The 19128-nt window shown below is 39.1% G+C and overlaps 1 protein-coding gene across 1 annotated transcript in view; it reads left to right on the plus strand.

The window, feature by feature from the left end:
• Positions 1–19128, plus strand: part of TAF1 (TATA-box binding protein associated factor 1) — an 82023-nt gene that overhangs the window by 51590 nt on the left and 11305 nt on the right. Inside the window, exons 25-26 of the mRNA XM_073798888.1 lie at positions 17174–17241; positions 17586–17702. Coding sequence (XP_073654989.1) covers positions 17174–17241; positions 17586–17702 — 185 coding nt within the window. The remainder of the gene's footprint in view (positions 1–17173; positions 17242–17585; positions 17703–19128) is intronic.

Consider the following 19128-nt stretch of genomic DNA (forward strand, 5'->3'; position numbering starts at 1 on the left):
TTGTATAGGTGAAAGAGAAGAAAAATAAGAATATAAGATAGGACTCCTATGAGAATGGGAATATAAACATTGAGAAAGTTTCTGCCCAGTAGCCTCTCATTTTCTCTGCAAAGTAGCAAATGGGGTCTTTTGCTAAGAGTGGGTGAGGTGGTGGGAGAGAGAATTTGAAGAGAAATGTAGATAAGGGTTTGAATTATCTCTTGTAGGAAATTTGAAAAGGAGCTGACTTAGAGACATTTCAGAAATACTGAGCAGCCTTTGAGGGTCCAGCTGAAGTTGGAGATCATTCATCTTTATAACAGCATCAATTGGCACAGTTGGGTAACTTGTCAGTGCTCATCAAACCACATGAGGAAACAAGGCAGATGGTAGAATTGATTCAGGATTGGGATTTTGTTTCTGGATGTGTCGCAAAGATCGGGAATTGACAGTGTTAGCAAGAAAAAAAAGTTGATGGTTGAGCTTCTCAAACTTTGTCACCAAAGGTCCCTTTATAGCAGAGAATTATGACTACATAGCCTCTAGTTTGGGGGGAGTATCCCAAAGCAGCTCTACAAAAGCTTGAAATTTCTTTGGCAATTCATGTTTTATCTTTTAAATTTATACTGATTTTGTATTAGGCGAAATCTCTTTGTACTTTAACATGTTTCAAATTTCTTACCGAATTATTTTATATCCTCCCCCTCCCCCACACTCACCTCCATCTTCAAGTAAAACTGCTGATGAAGAAAGATAAATGACAGTGATCCTATAGCTTTCTTCAGTATACTGCTACACATTGCCTTAGTTTTTGAACTAAAGCCAGGAGAGGCTTGACAGAGACAGGAGTTAATGGGGATGCAAGTTTCCTTGAGATCTCAGAGAGAGAATGAAAAAACTAGACAGATACAAGGCCGTGATAAGGAAGTGTAGGATGTTGGCATTGAAACTTTCAGAGGTGAAGCAGTTTTTAGTAAAGACAACATTTTGGATATAGTCGTGGATATGTTTGGCTGGAGTGGAGGTGCGAACCATTGGCATGAGGATTTGCAAGGATTTTGGATGGGTGGTACATGTGAATGTTAGAGTAACCCACCATGATGGGGAGGGATTTGGAGCCAAGAAGATTGTGCCAGGTGTGCAAGTCCTTGGTGAATGTGAGTAGATTAATGATGGTGAGTAAAGGTGAAGAGCAAAGATCTCAGACTCAGGTGGCCTATAGGGGCCAGGCAAGTAATGTAAATGAGTGAGGTGGGCCAGGTGTGGATTGTGGTAAACTGGAAGAGTACATATTCCATCTAAAGAGGCTTGTACTTTACTACATCTGATTGTTTTCCTAAGGAGATGAGTATACAGTGTCACTAGGTATCTTAATTTTTCAGGAGAAGCTGAAAATCTGGATTTTTGTGTGTATGACATTTCCCAATTTTTACATATTTGCAAATAGTTAAAAAAATTATTTTAACTGTGCAAGCCAAATAAAAACATCTATCTGCAGGCCAAATCTGGCTCCAAGGCAGCTGGTTTTCAACCTCTGGCATAGTAGAGAACAAACCTCAAAGTAGGAGGGATTTTTTTCTTTTCTCCAAGGGGAAGTAAATAATAATTTGGTAGTAGCAGTGGACAGCCTGGAACGCTGTCTTCCCCCCATCCTTAACCAGTGGGTGAGAGTGTAAGAAACCTCTGGATAGGGCTGTAAGGGTAAATGGTGTCATGAGATAAGAAATGTCACATTTTTTATACTAAAAGGACACCCATCATGGAGTTGAAGGCACATATGAGATGTTTCCTACCATCAGGTACTGTACACAAAATAATACTTTTGTTTAAAACTGTGTTGGTTTGGCCAGATACGAACCTGCCTCTGTTTCTAATTAACAGTAACAGGGGCTTCCCTGGTGGCGCATTGGTTGGGAGTCCGCCTGCCAATGCAGGGGACATGGGTTCATGCCCTGGTCCGGGAGGATCCTGCGTGCCGCAGAGCGGCTGGGCCCGTGGGCCCGTGGGCCATGGCTGCTGAGCCTGCGCGTCCGGAGCCTGTGCTCCACAGCGGGAGAGGCCGCAGTGGTGAGAGGCCCACGTACCGCAAAAAAATATATGTGTGTGTATGTGTGTGTGTGTGTGTGTATATATATATATATATATATATATATATATATATATATATATATATATAATTAACAGTAACAAAGTCCATGTGGAATCTATTCCCTGCTTTAAAATTTTTATTTCAAAAAATTTTACTAACCAAAATTAGTAGAATGGTATCTCTAGTTAACATTATTTTGACTCTTTCCATTCAGATCCTTCACACATAATATCACACTGCATAGTGGCGTATTTCCATAGCATTTTATATACCTTCATTGACTTATCCTGTATTATCATGTATATGACACATGAGCTATATTGTACATAGCTAGAATGCTTAACACTAAGGTTATCATCGGGCAACAAGTGGAAGATAAGTAATACTCCAGATGAAACTGCATCTGGAAGTATGCAGTACATATTGGAGGACACAGTCTTGTACTTGAGGTGGTGGTGATGGACTACACACTGATATTGGAGTTTAGGCCTTTAGGCCTTCCAGATACCACGTAGGTACTGAATCAATCTCAGAGCCTCTGTTCATGTTCAAATTACATTTGAAGGAACGTTAATAATCAAGGAAACCCAAAACTTGGGATTGGAACTATTTGCAATAGTCTTAAAAGGCACACAACATTCCATGTCAGTGAGAGAGTCATACAGATAAATCCTGTCTGAAAAACACAGCCCACATTTTTTACTGGTCTTAACAAAGCCACAAAGTCTTAAATCGTTGGCAGAGGCCTTAATACTTAACGTTTGATTTAAATGTAAGGTAAACTGGGAAGATCTTAGGTTATTTTTCTGTGGAGTTCTCTTCTCTCCAGATCTGTCCTGCAGTTTACAGCTGTTTTAGCCTCCTCAGACTCCACTATCTGGCTCTATGACTTAGCAAGACTTAGCTGTGCTTTTCTTGGGTTCGGCAGAAAGCTAAGGACAATTATAGGGCTCACTTCCTTTATTTCCTTTCTCTCAAGAATCACAGTCCTATACTTCCTGGTTGGAAACAGTTGTTTCATGTGTTTTTTCCAGTTTTCTGGTTACAGTGGGAAGACTAGTCCAATAGCAGTTACTCTATCATGCCCAGAGGTCTTTTAGGTTTATGGTATTTTCTGACATATAGAAACTTCATTTTTATGTAGTTACATTTATCAGTCTTTGCCTTTATGAATTCTATCTTTGGTATAATTGTTTAAGAGACCTTCCCTACCCCCAAGATATCCAACTGTATTTTTTTCTAATACATATAACATTTTAAACGTTTGAATGTTTATTGATTTTTAAAAATAGAATCTAAGGTATAAGGTACATATCTAACTTATTTTCTCTTCCAAAGGATTAGCCAAAGTGTTCAAGTTGTATTTATGGAATAGTCTATCCTTTTCTACATTAGTATAAAATACCACCTTTATCATATACTAAATTCTTATATATATTCTTGAACCTATTTTGGAGCTTTCTATTTTGTTTTATGTGTTTGTTTATCCGGTCTGCACTGTTACCACCAGATAGTATCACTGTGATCATCATTCAGACTTTATCATTTTAAATTCCTCTGCTAGACTGTCTTCACCCAAGTACCCTAAATACACTCTAGGATCATTTTTGTTAAATTCTATCTTGTCCATAAATAGGTAGGTAGGTAGATAATATTGACATTTTAATTTGTGGATTAATTTGAAGAGAGTGTATATCTTTATAATAATACGCTTCTTCATCTAGGAGCTCATGTTTCTTCATTTATTCAATTTTTCTTTTACCTCCCGCAACAAAGACTTCTAGGTTTTTTGTATAATTTCTAGGCATCTTTTGTTTATTTCTATGTTTTATAGTTTTTGTTGCTATTGAGCATCTACTTTTTTCTTGTTGAGTTTTTCCCTAGTTAATTAATTAATTAATTTATAAATTTATTTTAATTTTGGCTGCGTTGGGTCTTTGTTGCTGCACGTGGGCTTTCTCTAGTTGCAGCGAGCAGGGGCTGCTCTTCATTGCGATGCGCAGACTTCTCATTGCAGTGGCTTCTCTCGTTGCAGAGCACGGGCTCTAGGCGCGTGGGCTTCAGTAGTTGGGGTGTGTGGGCTCAGTCGTGGCGCACGGACTTAGTTGCTCCACGGCATGTGGGATCTTTCCCGGACCAGGGATAGAACCCCTTTCCCCTGCATTGGCAGGCGGATTCTTAACCACTGCGTCACCAGGGAAGTCCCTATTCCTAGTTAATTTAAAAGTTTTGCTACTGTTGTACATGTGCTCCCCGCCCCCAAAGTGATTATTAAATCTAAAGGTTTCAGTCAGTTTGAAGAATAGTATTGTTCGTAGGTTAATATAATGCTTAAAGTATTTCTGTGTACTAGTTTCTAAGTCTGTCCTTGAGACTACTCTGTAAGTTTGGCCATTAATAAATATTAAGGTTTTCTTTCTTTCTGTCAATGACTCTCCTTAGATTGGGGCCAAGGTATACGTATTCCTACATACAAGTTAAGTCTCTCACATCATTGAAGAGAATAAAATCTCTTTTGATCGTAAAAATGGTAAAATTTACACAACATAAAAATTTACCTTTTTTAACCATTTTTAAGTTTACAGTTCAGTGGCATTAAGTACACTCACAGTGTTGTGCAACCATCACCACTATCCATTTCCAGAACCTTTTCATCATCCCAGACAGAAACTCAGTACCCATTAAACAGTAACCACATTCTCCCGTTCCCCCAGTTCTTGGTAACCTCTGTTCTACTTTCTGTCTGTGAATTTGCCTTTTCTAGGTACCTCATATGAGTGGAATCATACAGTACATAGAATATTTGTCCTTCTGTGTCTGGCTTGTATTTCACTTTGCATAATGTTTCCAAGGTTCAACCATCCATGTTGTAGCATGGATGAGGATTTCTTTTTTTTTTTAAACGAATATGTAACGTTTCTCTCCTATTCTTTACCTGCCATTCATGCCTCACTTAGCTTTAATCTGGTTCTACCCTGCCCGGCATACCAAGTGAACAGTATTACATAATTGCCTGGTATAGTGGGCACTTTTCAAGTCCTTATCTTGATCTCACCCCAGTATTTGACATTACTGACCATTTCTTCCTTGAAACTGTAGTATGATTGGCTTCATAACAACTTTCAGCTCTTACTTTCCTCCTACCTCTTTGACCATTCCTTTTCAATCTCCTTTACTGAATGTTCTTCTGCCTGTTCCTACAACTTTAATTACTACCTCTTCCCTGGTGACTCTCAACTCTATTCTGGGGAAAGATCTATATTATATCCCAACCACCTGCTGAACATTTCCTGTTGGATGTCCCAGTGGAACTTGAAACATGCTTCAAACTGAGTGTTCTTCCAACCTTTCTCTATTCCAGTTTTCTCCCTCTGTCCTTTACTTGACTCACTCCTTTACTGTTTCCAGTCTGGGTTGAATGGGGTACTAGCGTCACTGAGTAGCTACATCTGGAAACCTCAGAGTTACTTTTGATTCTTTCCCTTGAATAAATCCCCAACTTCAAGCATATCACTAAAACCCTCATTATATTTTGCCTAGATTATTACAATAAGTAGTCACCTGGCCAGTGTCCCAGCCTTTAGACTTAACCTCTTTCTAACCTATCATTCACATTCCTGTCAGATAGACCTCTTTAATAATTCATACTTAGAAAAAGGTCAAACAATACAGAAATAGATAGAATTAAATATTAAAGCTTCTTCCAGAGACACTGCTTTGGGAAATATCCCCATTGTTCTCCTTACTTGCTGCAAGTGGTAAATCCATCCTTCTCCTGGAAAAAAAAAAAAAAAGCTTGTTCCTGCCCTCCCGCTCCTATCTCCCATAGTTTTATTCCCTAGAGGTAACAGTTTGGTGTGTATCCGTCCATACTTTTTTTTTTCTTTTTTTGCCGTACGCGGGCCTCTCACTGTTGTGGACTCTCCCGTTGCGGAGCACAGGCTCCAGACGCGCAGGCTCAGCAGCCATGGCTCACGGGCCCAGCCACTCCGTGACATGTGGGATCTTCCTGGACCGGGGCACGAACCCGTGTCTCCTGCATCGGCAGGCAGACTCTCAACCACTGCGCCACCAGGGAAGCCCGTCTATACTTTTTTCTGTACTTATACAAAACATGTTAAGTAATTACACATAAATAGTTTTTAACTTTTGGGGTTTTTTTACAAAAATTGTCATTTTTATAGATAATTATTCTGTAATTTGCTCTCTACTCATGAATATATCCTGATCCTCTTTTTTAAGCTTCCATTTTGAAATAATTTTAGACTCAAGAAATTACAAAAATAGTGTAGAGTCCTATATACCCATCACCCACCTTCCTCCAATGGTGACATCTTACATAGCTGTGGTTCAATATCAAAATCAGGAAATTGATATTGATGCATTACCATTAATTAGATTACAGACCTTATTCAGTTTGCACCTTTAAAACAATCTATATTCATTTGTGCATGTGGATAGTTTTATGCAGTTTTATGCCATCACACCACCACCACCACCACCACCATCAAGGTTTAGAACTGGTCTGTCATCACAAAAGAACTCCCTGACGCTACCCCTATGCATCCATGTCCCTCCACGTGCACCCACCATTCTCCTTGTTCCCTGGCAACCTCTTTACTCTTCTCCATCTCTATAGTTTTGAAACTTGAGCATGTTATATAAAGAATAATATAATATTTTTGAGATTGATTTTTTTCACTAAATATAATTCTCTTGAGATCCATCAAAATTATTGTATGTGTCAGTAGTTCATTTTTTAAATTGTTGAGTAGTGTTCCATCTCACTAGAGTTTGTTCAACCATTCAGTCATTGAAAGACATTCAGTTTTCCAGTATTTTGCTTATGAATAAAGCTGCTGTGAACATTAGTATACAGGATTTTGTGTGAATATAAATTTTCATTTCTCTGGAATAAATGCTTAAGAATATGATGGTAGATGTATGTGTGGTTTTGTGAGAAACTGCTGTACTCTTCCAGAGTGCCCGTACCAAGTTGCATTCCCACCAACAATTATGAATCATTGTTTCTCCACAGTATTTGGTATTACCACTGTTTTAAAAAATTGTATCCATTCATCTATCTCATTGTGTTTTTACTTTGCATTCCCCTAATGGCTGTTGATGTTAAACGTCTTTTCATGTGATTATTTGCCATCCATATATTTTCTTTGGTGAAGTGTCTGTTCATTTCTTTGCCCTGGTTTTAATTGCATTGTTTTCTTATGATTAATGAGTGTTGAGGGTTCTTTATATATTCTAGGTATGTCCTTTATTAGATATGACTTTTTTTTTTTTGGCTGCGTTGCTTCTTGTGGGCTTTCTCTAGTTGCGGCGAGCAGGGGCTACTCTTTCATTACGGTGCGCGTGCTTCTCATTGCAGTGGCTTCTCTTGTTGGTGGAGCACAGGCTCTAGGCTCACGGGCTTCAGTAGTTGCAGCACGCGGGCTTCAGTAGTTGTGGCTCACGAACTCTTCAGTAGTTGTGGCTCACGAGCTCTAGAGCACAGACTCAGTAGTTGTGACGCACGGGCTTAGTTGCTTTGTGGCATGTGGGGTCTTCCTGGACTAGGGCTCGAACCCGTGTCCCCTGCATTGGCAGGCAGATTCTTAACCACTACACCACCAGGAAGTCCCTAGATATATGATTTACAAAGATTTTTTTCTAGCCTGTGTCTTTTCAGTCTTTTGACAGTAACTTTGGAAGAGCATAAAATGTTTAATTTTGATGAAATCCAATTTATCAGTTTCTTCTTTTTGGACTGTGCTTCCAGTATGTCTCTAAGAAGACTTTGCTTAACCTAAGGTCTTGTGGGACTTCCCGGACCAGGACTTCCCGGACTTCCCGGCATGTGGGAACTTCCCGGACCAGGGCTTGAACCCGTGTCCCCTGCATTGGCAGGCAGATTCTTAACCACTGTGCCACCAGGGAAGCCCCATGATCCATTTTGAATTTATTTTTATATATGGCAGATTTAGGTTGAGGTTCATTTTCTTTTTGCCTGTGGATGTCCAATTGTTCCATTATTGTTGGTTGAGAAGACTGTTACTCCAGTGAGTTGCTGTGAGCACCTTTGTAAAAAATCAGTTAAATGTGTGGGTCTGTTTCTGGGTTTACTTTGTTCCACTGACCTACGTATCTGTCCCTCTGCACATCGCCGTGATTACTGTAGCTATGTAGTAAGTCTTATCATCAGGTAGAGTGATTCCTTTCACTTTATTCTTTTTCTAAATTGTTTTCTTATTCTTTAGCCTTTCCATGTAAATTTTAGAAGAATCTTGTCTATATCTACAAAAAAGTCTTGCTGGGATTTTGATAGGAATTGAGTTAAACCTATAGATCAATTTGGGGAGAATTGACATCTTTACTGATCCTGTCTTATTGTTAGTACATAGAGATCTCTATCATTCTTTTTAATGTATTCCATAGCATAAATATACATCATAATCGATATCCTTGCACATTTGTAGGAATATTTTTGTAGGAAATTTTGATGTTCTAAAACTGTGTTCCAAAAGGGCTGTCTGTACCTGTTTATAATAAAAATAACAGTGAAGGAGAATGCCTGTTTCCCTACAGCCTGTCCAACACTGGAGATTATCAGTGTTTTAAAATCTTTGCCAAATTATTTCTGTAAAATTCAAGTATATAACTTAAACTAAAATTTTCCGTCATAAAAATGTTACATGTGCGTTAAAAAAAATCAGACCATATAGAATTGTATATAGTGAAAAGGAAAAATCTCCCTGTCCTTCCCCTTTACCCATCCCATTCTCTAGAGTAGTGTTAGTTTTGGTGTGAAGCATTCTGGGCCTTTTTCTGTACACACCATATACTTTTTCTTTTTTTGACAAATGAAAGCATATATTCTGTTCTATAATTTTCATTTTTCAGTTGACATTATATTATGGACAATTTTTCATCCGTCTAAGTATGTGATCTTGTTTAAATAAAATCTGTTCATATGTGACTCAAAAAGGCAAAAGAGTGAACTGAATATCATTTTGAATGTTTCTGGAAAAAAAATCTAAATTGGATTTCTACTTTGCTTTTAAAAATACTGTGGCTGCTTGCTATGGAGAACAGTATGGAGGTTCCTTAAAAAAAACTAAAAATAGAGTTACCATATGATCCAGCAACTCCACTCCTGGGCATTTATCTGGAAAAGATGAAAACTCTAATTCAAAAAGATACATGCAAGGGGACTTCCCTGGTGGTCCAGTGGTTAAGACTCCATGCTTCCACTGCAGGGAGCACGAGTTCAATCCCTTGTCGGGGAACTAAGATCCCATATGCTGCACGACACGGCGAGAAAAAAAAAAAAAAGATACACGCACCCCAGTGTTTATAGCAGCACTATTTACAATAGCTAAGACATGGAAACAATGTCCATCAACAGATGAATGGGTAAAGAAGATGTAATATATATATACACACATACATACACACAATTGAATATTACTCAGCCATAAAAAAGAATGAAGTAATGCCATTTGTAGCAACATGGGATGGACCTGGAGATTATCATACTAAATGTAGTAAGTCAGACAGCGAAAGACAAAGATCATATGATATCACTTTTTTGTGGAATCTAAAAAAATGATACAAAAGAACTTACTTACAAAACAGAAATAGACTCACAGACGTAGAAAACAAATTTACAATTACCAAAGGGGGAAGGTGGGGAGAGGGATAAATTAGGAGTTTGGGATTAACAAATACACACTACTGTATATAAAATAGATAATCAACAAGGACCTGCTGTATAGTACAGGGAACTATATTCAGTATAATAATCTATAATGAAAAAGAATCAGAAAAGAATAGATATATGTAGATGTATAATGGAATCACTTTGCTGGACACCTGAAACTATCACAACGTTGTAAATCAGCTGTACTTCAATTTTAAAAAATACTGTGGCTGCTACTATGTATAAAAAGGGTACAGTGATATATTGTATGGCACAGGGAATACAGCCAATATTTTATAATTAAATGGAGTATAATCGATAAAGATTTTGAATTACTATGTTGTACACCTGAAACTAATATATAAATCAACTATACCTCAATAAAATGTGTGTGTGTGTATATGTATATATAAATAAATACTGTGGCTGAAGTAGAGGGAGATTGCCCAGTGATAATTGTCTTTTGACATTTCATTTCTGTGAGAATACTTGTTGTTCAAGAATTCATTATCTGCTTGAGTTTGATAGGGAATAGACATAGGATGTCCGTAAGTTACTAGCCCTCTTCTCTTATGTACTGTATTGAGCTAGTAAATAGTGATATAGCAATCTGTTACAAGGCATCATCTCACTGAAAGTCCTGTACTTATGGTGAGTGAGATATTATAATATGCTAGAAAACAAATATGCACCAGAAAGTGTTAAGGCTACAACAAAGCCCACATTTCCAAAAACAGCATTTGGGAAAATAAAAATTATTATTTATTATTTATTAAAAGAAAAAGGAGATATAGAAAAATAGGCTTTCTGTCAGCCTGGGAGTTTCTATAATGTATTGTCAAGGCAGTGTATTTTCTGTGGTGCCAGGAGAAACAAAACAAAAAACCTTATTACCATGAAGGATATAAATCAATGTTAACTTCCCCGTGTTTATTCTATATAAGCTATTACAGTTGGCATCATGTAGAGTTAGGTGAAGAGTATAGAAAGAAAAATGGGCACAGAAAGAAAAATGGCCTAAATCTAATAAGTGATTGCTCTAAGCTCCATGGAGGCAGGAACCATGTCTGTCTCATATCCCCAGTGTGTAGGATAATTCTTGGCACATAGTAAACACTCGGTAAATATCTGTTGAATGAACCAACGGTCAAAGAGAGAGAGAGGTGGAGTACCCAGAAAAAGTGAAGTGTGGTGCAGTAGAAGCTCGGGCTTGGAGAATTTCAAGGAAAAGAAGTGAACGTCAATTGCGTATGTAACATAGCACTTCTAGGGTTGAGTCTGAAAAATGTTGAGTGGATTTGGCAGTTAGCATATCACTGTTGACCTGATGAACACAGTTTCAAAGAAGTGTTCTTTAACACTGCCTCATTCTCTGACACAGTTGCTACTTTCTCTATGATCCCTTAGTGCTTGGTATGTTGTTGAAATTATGAATTTGTGTATATTTATCTTCCATGAAGCCGTGAAAGGGCATCAAGGACAAGGACTTATCTCTTGTTTTTTGTTGTTTTGTTCTGTTTTTTATTTTTGTATCTTCGTATCATCAGAGCCTAGCACTATACCTGGCTTCCAGTAAGTACTTAAAAATGAAGAGTTAGGCTGTTATAAATTTTATTCTACAAGAAAAGGTGTTTTGAATTGTCTATATTGTTGTTTTTCTAATTGTAGAAATATGAGATGAGTGTGTTTAGCTAAGGCTATATGTGTAGTTTTTAAGTTGCTAAATGGAATGGTCCATTTGGGGGAAAAAAGTATTTTAACATTCTTTGGGACTTTTAATGAGGTAGGTCCTGAATGTAAATCCTACCCATGCCCAGTGAGATTTATTACCCCAGTTCCCCTCTGGATTTTCTAGCTTCTTGAGTTTCTAATCCAGATTCTGAGTAAAGTTCTGTTACAATGGTTTGAGAGCTCAAACCTCTTATCTTGGAAACTAAACATCTTAATTTGCATTTGATCTACATCATACCTAATGTAAAGAGCCTAGCTACAGTCTGAAAGGTTAGATTCACTTCTCTTTTTACCTTTTCTGGACCTAGTTTGAGATAAATATCTAAGAATTAGGAGAGCCCAAGCTCATCTTTTTTGGGATCTGTGGACTATGCATAATTGAATTTAGTAATTCTAGTTTCTTTAGGAATTAGCTGTGCACATTTTTCCTTTTTTTCTTTTTAAATCTGGCACTGATTTTTTTTAAGCTTTCTACTGCTACTGAGATTTTATTTTTTTTTTAGGTTTTTGGCCACACCCCACAGCATGTGGGATCTTAGTTCCCCGACCAGGGATCAAACCCACGCCTCCTGCATTGGAAGGCAGAGTCTTAACCACTGGACCACTGGGGAAGTCCCGAGATTTTATTTTTTAATGTTAATGATTCACATTGCAACACATGCATATCCCCCACACTGTTCACTGTCAGGATAATAATTTATGCTTGTTTTGGCACAGTGTTCATCTTCTTAGGAGGAAGGTTATTTTTAGTATTTGTGGAAATGTTCTCAAAGGAAATAGGAGCTTAGGAGTGATCACAAACCCTCTTCTCTTGGTTGCATAGGACTGCTCACCAACTCAACTGGTATTTTTCTCTGAAACCTTTTAGATAGCAATAATACTTGTTTTCCCTCTCTAACTAGAACCACAAAGCTTGTAACTTTCTTCTCTTCTCCTGACATTACTAAAGAGGAAAATTAACTTAGAAATGACAAAAGGAATTTTCTTTGATTTTGGTGGAATATCAACTTTCCAAAGCTGTCATTGGAATTATCACTATTTAAGGACATTTGATTTGAATTACATGTGATTCTGTAGGCTACTGCCAATCCTTATGAATGAGGCAAAGTATAAATATAAATATATTTCTTAGATATTTGCAGTTGCTTTGCCATGATTTACTAGATAAGGAGAGAGAAGAAAAACAAAATTATTCAGAAAAACATTTCATTTTGCAAATGGGTCACTTGTTCTCCTGTAGGGCACAGTGATAATTCATAGACAGTTTTATCTTTCACATTCATTTTCATGTCATCCTGGAAATTGCTCTTCATAAATTCTGATTTTCTGTATAGTAATCCTTTAGAGACCGGGAAACTGGAATTCAGTTTCTGCCTCCTCTTTTTCCCCACAATAGCCACAGTATCTTTATTATTCCCGCAGAGGCCCTGTTGTCTGTGTATGTCTTTTCACTGGATGACTCTTCTCTTCCTAAGCTGAGAAACTTAAAGCTGATCATCCTACTTTTATTTGTTTGTTTATTTATTTTCGGCTGCGTTGAGTCTTCGTTGCTGTGCATGGGCTTTCTCTAGTTGCAGCGAGCGGGGGCTACTCTTCATTGCGGTGTGCGGACTTCTCATTGCAGTGGCTTCTCATTGCAGAGCACAGGTTTTAGGCACGCAAGCTTCAGTAGTTGTGGCACGTGGGCTCAGTAGTTGTGGCTCGCAAGCTCTAGAGCACAGGCTCAGTGGTTGTGGCGCACGGGCTTAGCTGCTCCGCGGCACGTGGGGTCTTCCTGGACCGGGGCTTGAACCCGTGTCCCCTGCATTGGCAGGTGGATTCTCAACCATTGCGCCCAGGGAAGCCCTGATCATCCTACTTTTGGTAAGCACCTGATTGCTGCAGAATATAGAGCAATATTTTTAGCATTATGGAGATGGTTATGGACCCCTTTGAGAATCTGATGGAAAACTATGGATCTTCTACTCAGAAAAATATGTATTATATACAGAATTCTGTTTACAGTTTGAGGGGTTCATGGATCTCACTCATCATCACTCCATTCAAGAATTTCTGGTGTAGGGACTTAACTGGTGGCACAGTGGTTGAGAATGCGCCTGCAAATGCAGGGGACATAGGTTCAAGCCCTGGTCCAAGAAGACCCCACTTGCCATGGAGCAGCTAAGCCCGTGCACCACAACTACTAAGCCCGCGTGCCACAACTACTGAAGTCTGCACGCCTAGAGCCCGTGCTCCGCAAGGAGAAGCCACCGCAATGAGAAGCCCATGCACCACAACAAAGAGTAGCCCCCACTCACCACCCGTGTGCAGCAACGAAGACCCAGTGCAGCCATAAATAAATAAATAAATGAACAAACAAATTTCTGGTATAGGTAGGGTTAAGAAAATATCTGTATTTTTATCCGTTTTTGGTGATGTTAACAGTGGTTTGCCAACTCCACCACCATCTTTGATCCAAAATATTATACTTCAGTGCCACTTTGCATATAATAGAGTTAATAATAGAGTTATAATAGAGTTAAATAGCTGAAACCCTTGTAGCTCTTGAGAGCATGGACTGTCAGAAACTGAGAACAGACACAGCTAGTAATCAAAACACACAGAGAAGTATGTCAGCTATATAAGTAAGTGTATTTTTTTATATTCTGGGGGTTTTATTAGTGGGTATTTATTTTACTTTTTTAGGGTTTTCTTAATACAAATTTATTTATTTATTTATCTTTGGCTGCATTGGGTCTTCGTTGCTGCACACAGGCTCTCTCTAGTTGCAGCGAGCAGGGGTTACTCTTTGTTGTGGTGCGTGGGCTTCTCTTTGTGGTGGCTTCTCTTGTTATGGAGCACGGGCTCTAGGCGCACGGGCTTCATTGCTCCGCGGCATGTGGGATCTTCCCAGACCAGGGCTCGAACCCGTGTCCCCTGAATTGGCAGGCGGATTCTTAGCCACTGCGCCACCAGGGAAGCCCGAGGTCACATTTTTTAAATGGTTTAAAGTAAGAGAAAACTGCAAATGTATAAACTAATTTTTCCTTGTATTATGAGAGCACTGAGATATTGAAAGCGTTGGTGTATGTTTAGGTTTCAAAACTGAAGAGCTGAATTCTTATTCTATAGGCTGGAGTTTGAGGGATGAGTCAGGTAGGTAGGTATAAGAGCCAGGATACTGCAATAAGCTGATGTACTGGCCTGGTGAAGGAGGGCTCTAACCTGTATGCAGGCTGTTTTCTCTTAACATCATGCATTTCTATCAACATGAAAGCTTGTCTGATAACTTTTGCAGTCTGTGTCCATCAGTACTTTGAGGACCCAACCTACTGGTGGCCCTAGAAGATTAGAACTCAGAAACTTCAGCTTCGGTCTTCTTATCACTCAGACTGTTCTTGACTGTGAGCCAGCTCTGGCTGTCTCTATACATGTCCTGAATATCTTTTGGTTGACTGCGTTTTCTTTCTGGTTTGTGTTTGGCACAGTCAGCTTGTGTGAGGACACAGCTTTACTTATCTTTTATAAAGAATAGATGACCTGGGACTTCCCTCGTGGCTCAGTGGTTAAGAATCCGCCTGCCAATGCAGGGGACACGGGTTCGTGCCCTGGTCCAGGAAGATCCCACATGCCGCGGAGCAACTAAGCCTGTGCGCCACAACTACTGAGCCTGTGCTCTAGAGCCCACAAGCCACAGCTACTAAGCCCGAGTGCCACAATTACTGAAGCCGCGCGCCTAGAGCTCGTGCTCCGCAGCAAGAGAAGCCACGGCAATGAGAAGCCTGCGCACCGCAACGAAGAGAGCAGCCCCCCGCTCACCGCAGCTAGAGAAAGCCCGCATGCAGCAACGAAGACCCAGCGCAGCCATAAATAAATAAATAAATAAAAGAACAGATGACCTATGCTTGTGAGAGATTTTAACTGAAGGAGAGTTATTTATTTGTATAATAGCTTGCAATAGAGTAGTTACGGCACGAAAACTTCACTTGTGGTATATTTTTTATCCTTTACGTCCTGATAAATAGTACATTTAATTCAAGCATCACCTCCTCTGAGAAGCCTTTCCTAATTCTGCTTTCCTTCTTACATCCCTAAATTGGCTACTTCCTCCTCTATGCCTCTACTGAGCCCTGTATAGATTTTTTCACTGCATTGTATTGCCCCATTTGTTTATAGTCTATCTCACTGTGCTAGACCATAACTTCTTGAGGATATGGTCTATATCTTACTCCTTTCTGTATCTAGTGCCTGGCACCTAGAAGGTACTCAAAAATGTTTTATGAATGATTAGGTGAATGAACAGTATGTTAAAGAATATTATAAAGCAATTAAGGCAGGGAGTAAAAACTCAGATGCCTTCAGGGTCCGGGCGTAAATGAATTAAGCAGCTCTGGTAGGGACCAAGATAACCTGGGAAACACATGCCTTATCTAAAAGGGACAGCTGCTACTCAGATCCAGCCCATCGGTGCATTATGAGAATGTTAACCCTGTGTTGCCACATCTTTTACTTTTTTAAGAGAAGCCAGACATTTGGGTTTTTATATGAAATCTCTTGATTGTTGAACGTTGCCAACTAAGATTTTTTTTAACTTTTTATTGAGGTATAGTTTACATACAGAAAAGTGTATATATTATGAGTGCACAGCTCAATCCATTTTCACAAACTGAAGTGATTTTTTTAATTGAAGTATAATTGACCTACAACAATATGTTAGTTCTAGGTGTACAATACAATGATTTGACATTTCTGCACATTATGAAACGATCACCACCTGAACTGATTTTTTTGTGAGCCAAATAAAATTGGATTGACCTGCAAGCCACCAGTTTGCAACTTGTGACAAAAACTGTATGGGGAGCTGTGTAGTTTGGTTAAGAATCACCTAATAGACTAAAGTGTCTTACATCAGTCAGATGCAGTGTGTGGACCTTATTTGGATTATGATTCCAAAAAATCAAATGTAAAAGAACATTTGTAAAACAGTTGGGGAAATTTGAATGTTGACTGGCTGTTTAATAATATTAAAGAATTATTGTTAACTATTTTAGGTGTAATACAGTTGTTTGTTTGTTTTTTTAAATAGACTTTATTTTTTAGAGCAAAATTGAGCAGAAGGTACAGAGTCCCCATATACCCTGTGCCCCTACACATGCTCAGCTTCCCCTGTTATCAGCCTCCCCCACTAAGGTGGTACATTTGTTAAAATCAATGAACCTACGTTGACACATCATTATCACCCAAAGTCCATAGTTTACATTAGGGTTCACTCTGGGTATTGTACATTCTGTGGGTTTTGACAGATGTATAGTGACAAGTATCTACCATTATAGTATCATACATAGTTATTTTTTTAGAGTCCTTAAAGACACATACTGAACAATTTATGGATGAAATGAAATGCTGCAATTTGCTTCAGAATAATTTGGGAAGTGTCAAAGTTGGTGTAAATGAAACAGGGCTGACCATGTATTGATAATCATTGACATTGAGTAATGGGTACATGGGAGTTCATTTTATTAGTGTCTCTGTTTTTGTATGTGTTTGAAATTTTCTACCTCCAAAAGTAGAGCAAGAGTCCAAGTTAAAGCTGAAGCATGATTCTTTGGATCTAGGGTAATGGGACACTACCGCTGGTGACAGAATGTAAATTTCTGGAACTGAAGTCTGCAAAGGTAATGGCATTCTCTTTTCATTTTTAGGGCCTGAAAGTCAGTATACCAAGACTGCTCAGGAGATTGTGAACGTCTGTTACCAGACATTGACTGAGGTAAGTGGTAAAGAGGAGGTCCCCTTAGGATCTAGCTTTCTGGAATCCCTTTGTTCCCTAGAGTGATGAGGAGGCCTTCTCTGCCTATCCTGTTTTAAAATGTAATATCCCACCCCAAACCTCAGCCCACATCCCTTAGTTCCTTCCCTGCTTTATTTTCTTACCTAGCACTAAATGTTTTTAATAAACTATGTAATTATTTACTTTAATTACCATATGTGTCCTGCCACTAGAATAGAAGCTCTTCGAAGACAGGGATTTTCATTTGCTCTTTTTACAACTTTTGTATCCCCAGTGTCTAAAACAAATGTTGAATGAATTCACTAATTTTCTTTATTTCTCAGTATGATGAGCATTTGACTCAACTTGAGAAGGATATTTGCACAGCTAAAGAAGCAGCTTTGGAGGAAGCAGAGTTAGAAAGCTTGGACCCAATGACCCCAGGGCCTTACACACCTCAGGTGAGTCTGAGGACTAGAAGCCTCCTCTTACAGTTTTCTTTTTGGTTTGGGAACTTGGGAGCATGTTAACAGATGTATTTACTGAGATACCCTTCTTCTCTGTCCTTCCTCTTCATATGCCTTTCGTGTGCTTTCTTGTCTTCTCAAAGGCTAAGGTGAGTGAGGGCCGTGGGTCTTGGTAGCCTTGTTGAATCCAGAAGAGACAGATATGGGATGAATGAACGGGGTGGGATCTTAGTTGTTTAGGCAGTATTTAGGAATACCAGATTCCTGACTACCATGGCCAGAGGCATTCTCTTGAGTCTCTGGGGCTCCCTTGCCTCATGCATTGGGGTTCTAGGACATCCCTAGAGTATAGACATGGGCCACATTGTTCCTGTGCCTTATAGATGCCTGATTACTCATTCCTTCTGAGATATCTCAGTGTAGCTCAGATGTCACCCATTTTCCTGGATTGACTCGCTCTCCCCATAAATGAAGACAGGTAATGTTTTATAATGTTCTTCAATTTTCATGTGAAAGACTAGAGAGCAAGATTAATAAGAAATTTTTATTCTTTCTGATCTGACCCTTGAATGTACTAAGAGTCTCTTTCATCTATACTATACTCTTAGAGGGCTGGTATATTTGAATAATAAGACTTACCAGAATATAACTGTATTGGAGGCACTATGGTAAAGTGGAAAGTACATGAAGGTTGGTATAAAACAGTCCTGGGTTTGAGTCTTAGCTCTGCTGCTATCTAGCTTTGTGAACTTGGGAAGTTAACTTAACCCCTCTAATCCAGTTTCCGTTTCTCTAAAATGTACTTTTCAAGGTTGTTGCAAATATTAAACAAGGTCATTTGCCCAGCACATAGTAGACATTCAGGAAATGTTTATTTCCTTATCTGTATGAAAGTCACCTACAGGGTTCTCAGAGGCTCTTTCAAATTTAACCAAATATTCTAATGCATATTTCTCCCAATTCCCACTGGAAAACGTTTTTCCATTCTGCTCAGGTTTCACTCTGAACTAATAATGCAACCTGTGTGATCTCTGTTGGATAATTGCTGTCTATATCTCATTCATGCACTCTCCTTACCTATCTTTTACTCTCTCTTTCACCCCAAAACCTAGGCCACTGAGGGGCCAAGTATAAAGAGCCCTAAGATACGTCTTCCAGGCCCAGAACAAGGAAAGGCTCTTGGAGTGTGTGGGCAGATTGGGTCAAGGGGGCTTGGGTGAGTGATGTTGCCCAGGAAGGTCCTATTTGCTAATAGGCCCACAGCTTCCACAAGACCCTTTGTGGTAAGTTAAAGCCTGGGTTTTAGCCATCATTCCCCAGGAGAGTCTAACTACTGAGTGGCGTGTTTGCTCTGCTCTGTGACAGCCTAAGGCTAGCCCTTTGGTGAGTCAGACCCTTAGACCCAGAAGCCATCTTCCTT

The sequence above is a fragment of the Tursiops truncatus genome, chromosome X, assembly GCF_011762595.2.
Source record: "Tursiops truncatus isolate mTurTru1 chromosome X, mTurTru1.mat.Y, whole genome shotgun sequence".
In the NCBI taxonomy this organism is placed as follows: domain Eukaryota; kingdom Metazoa; phylum Chordata; class Mammalia; order Artiodactyla; family Delphinidae; genus Tursiops; species Tursiops truncatus.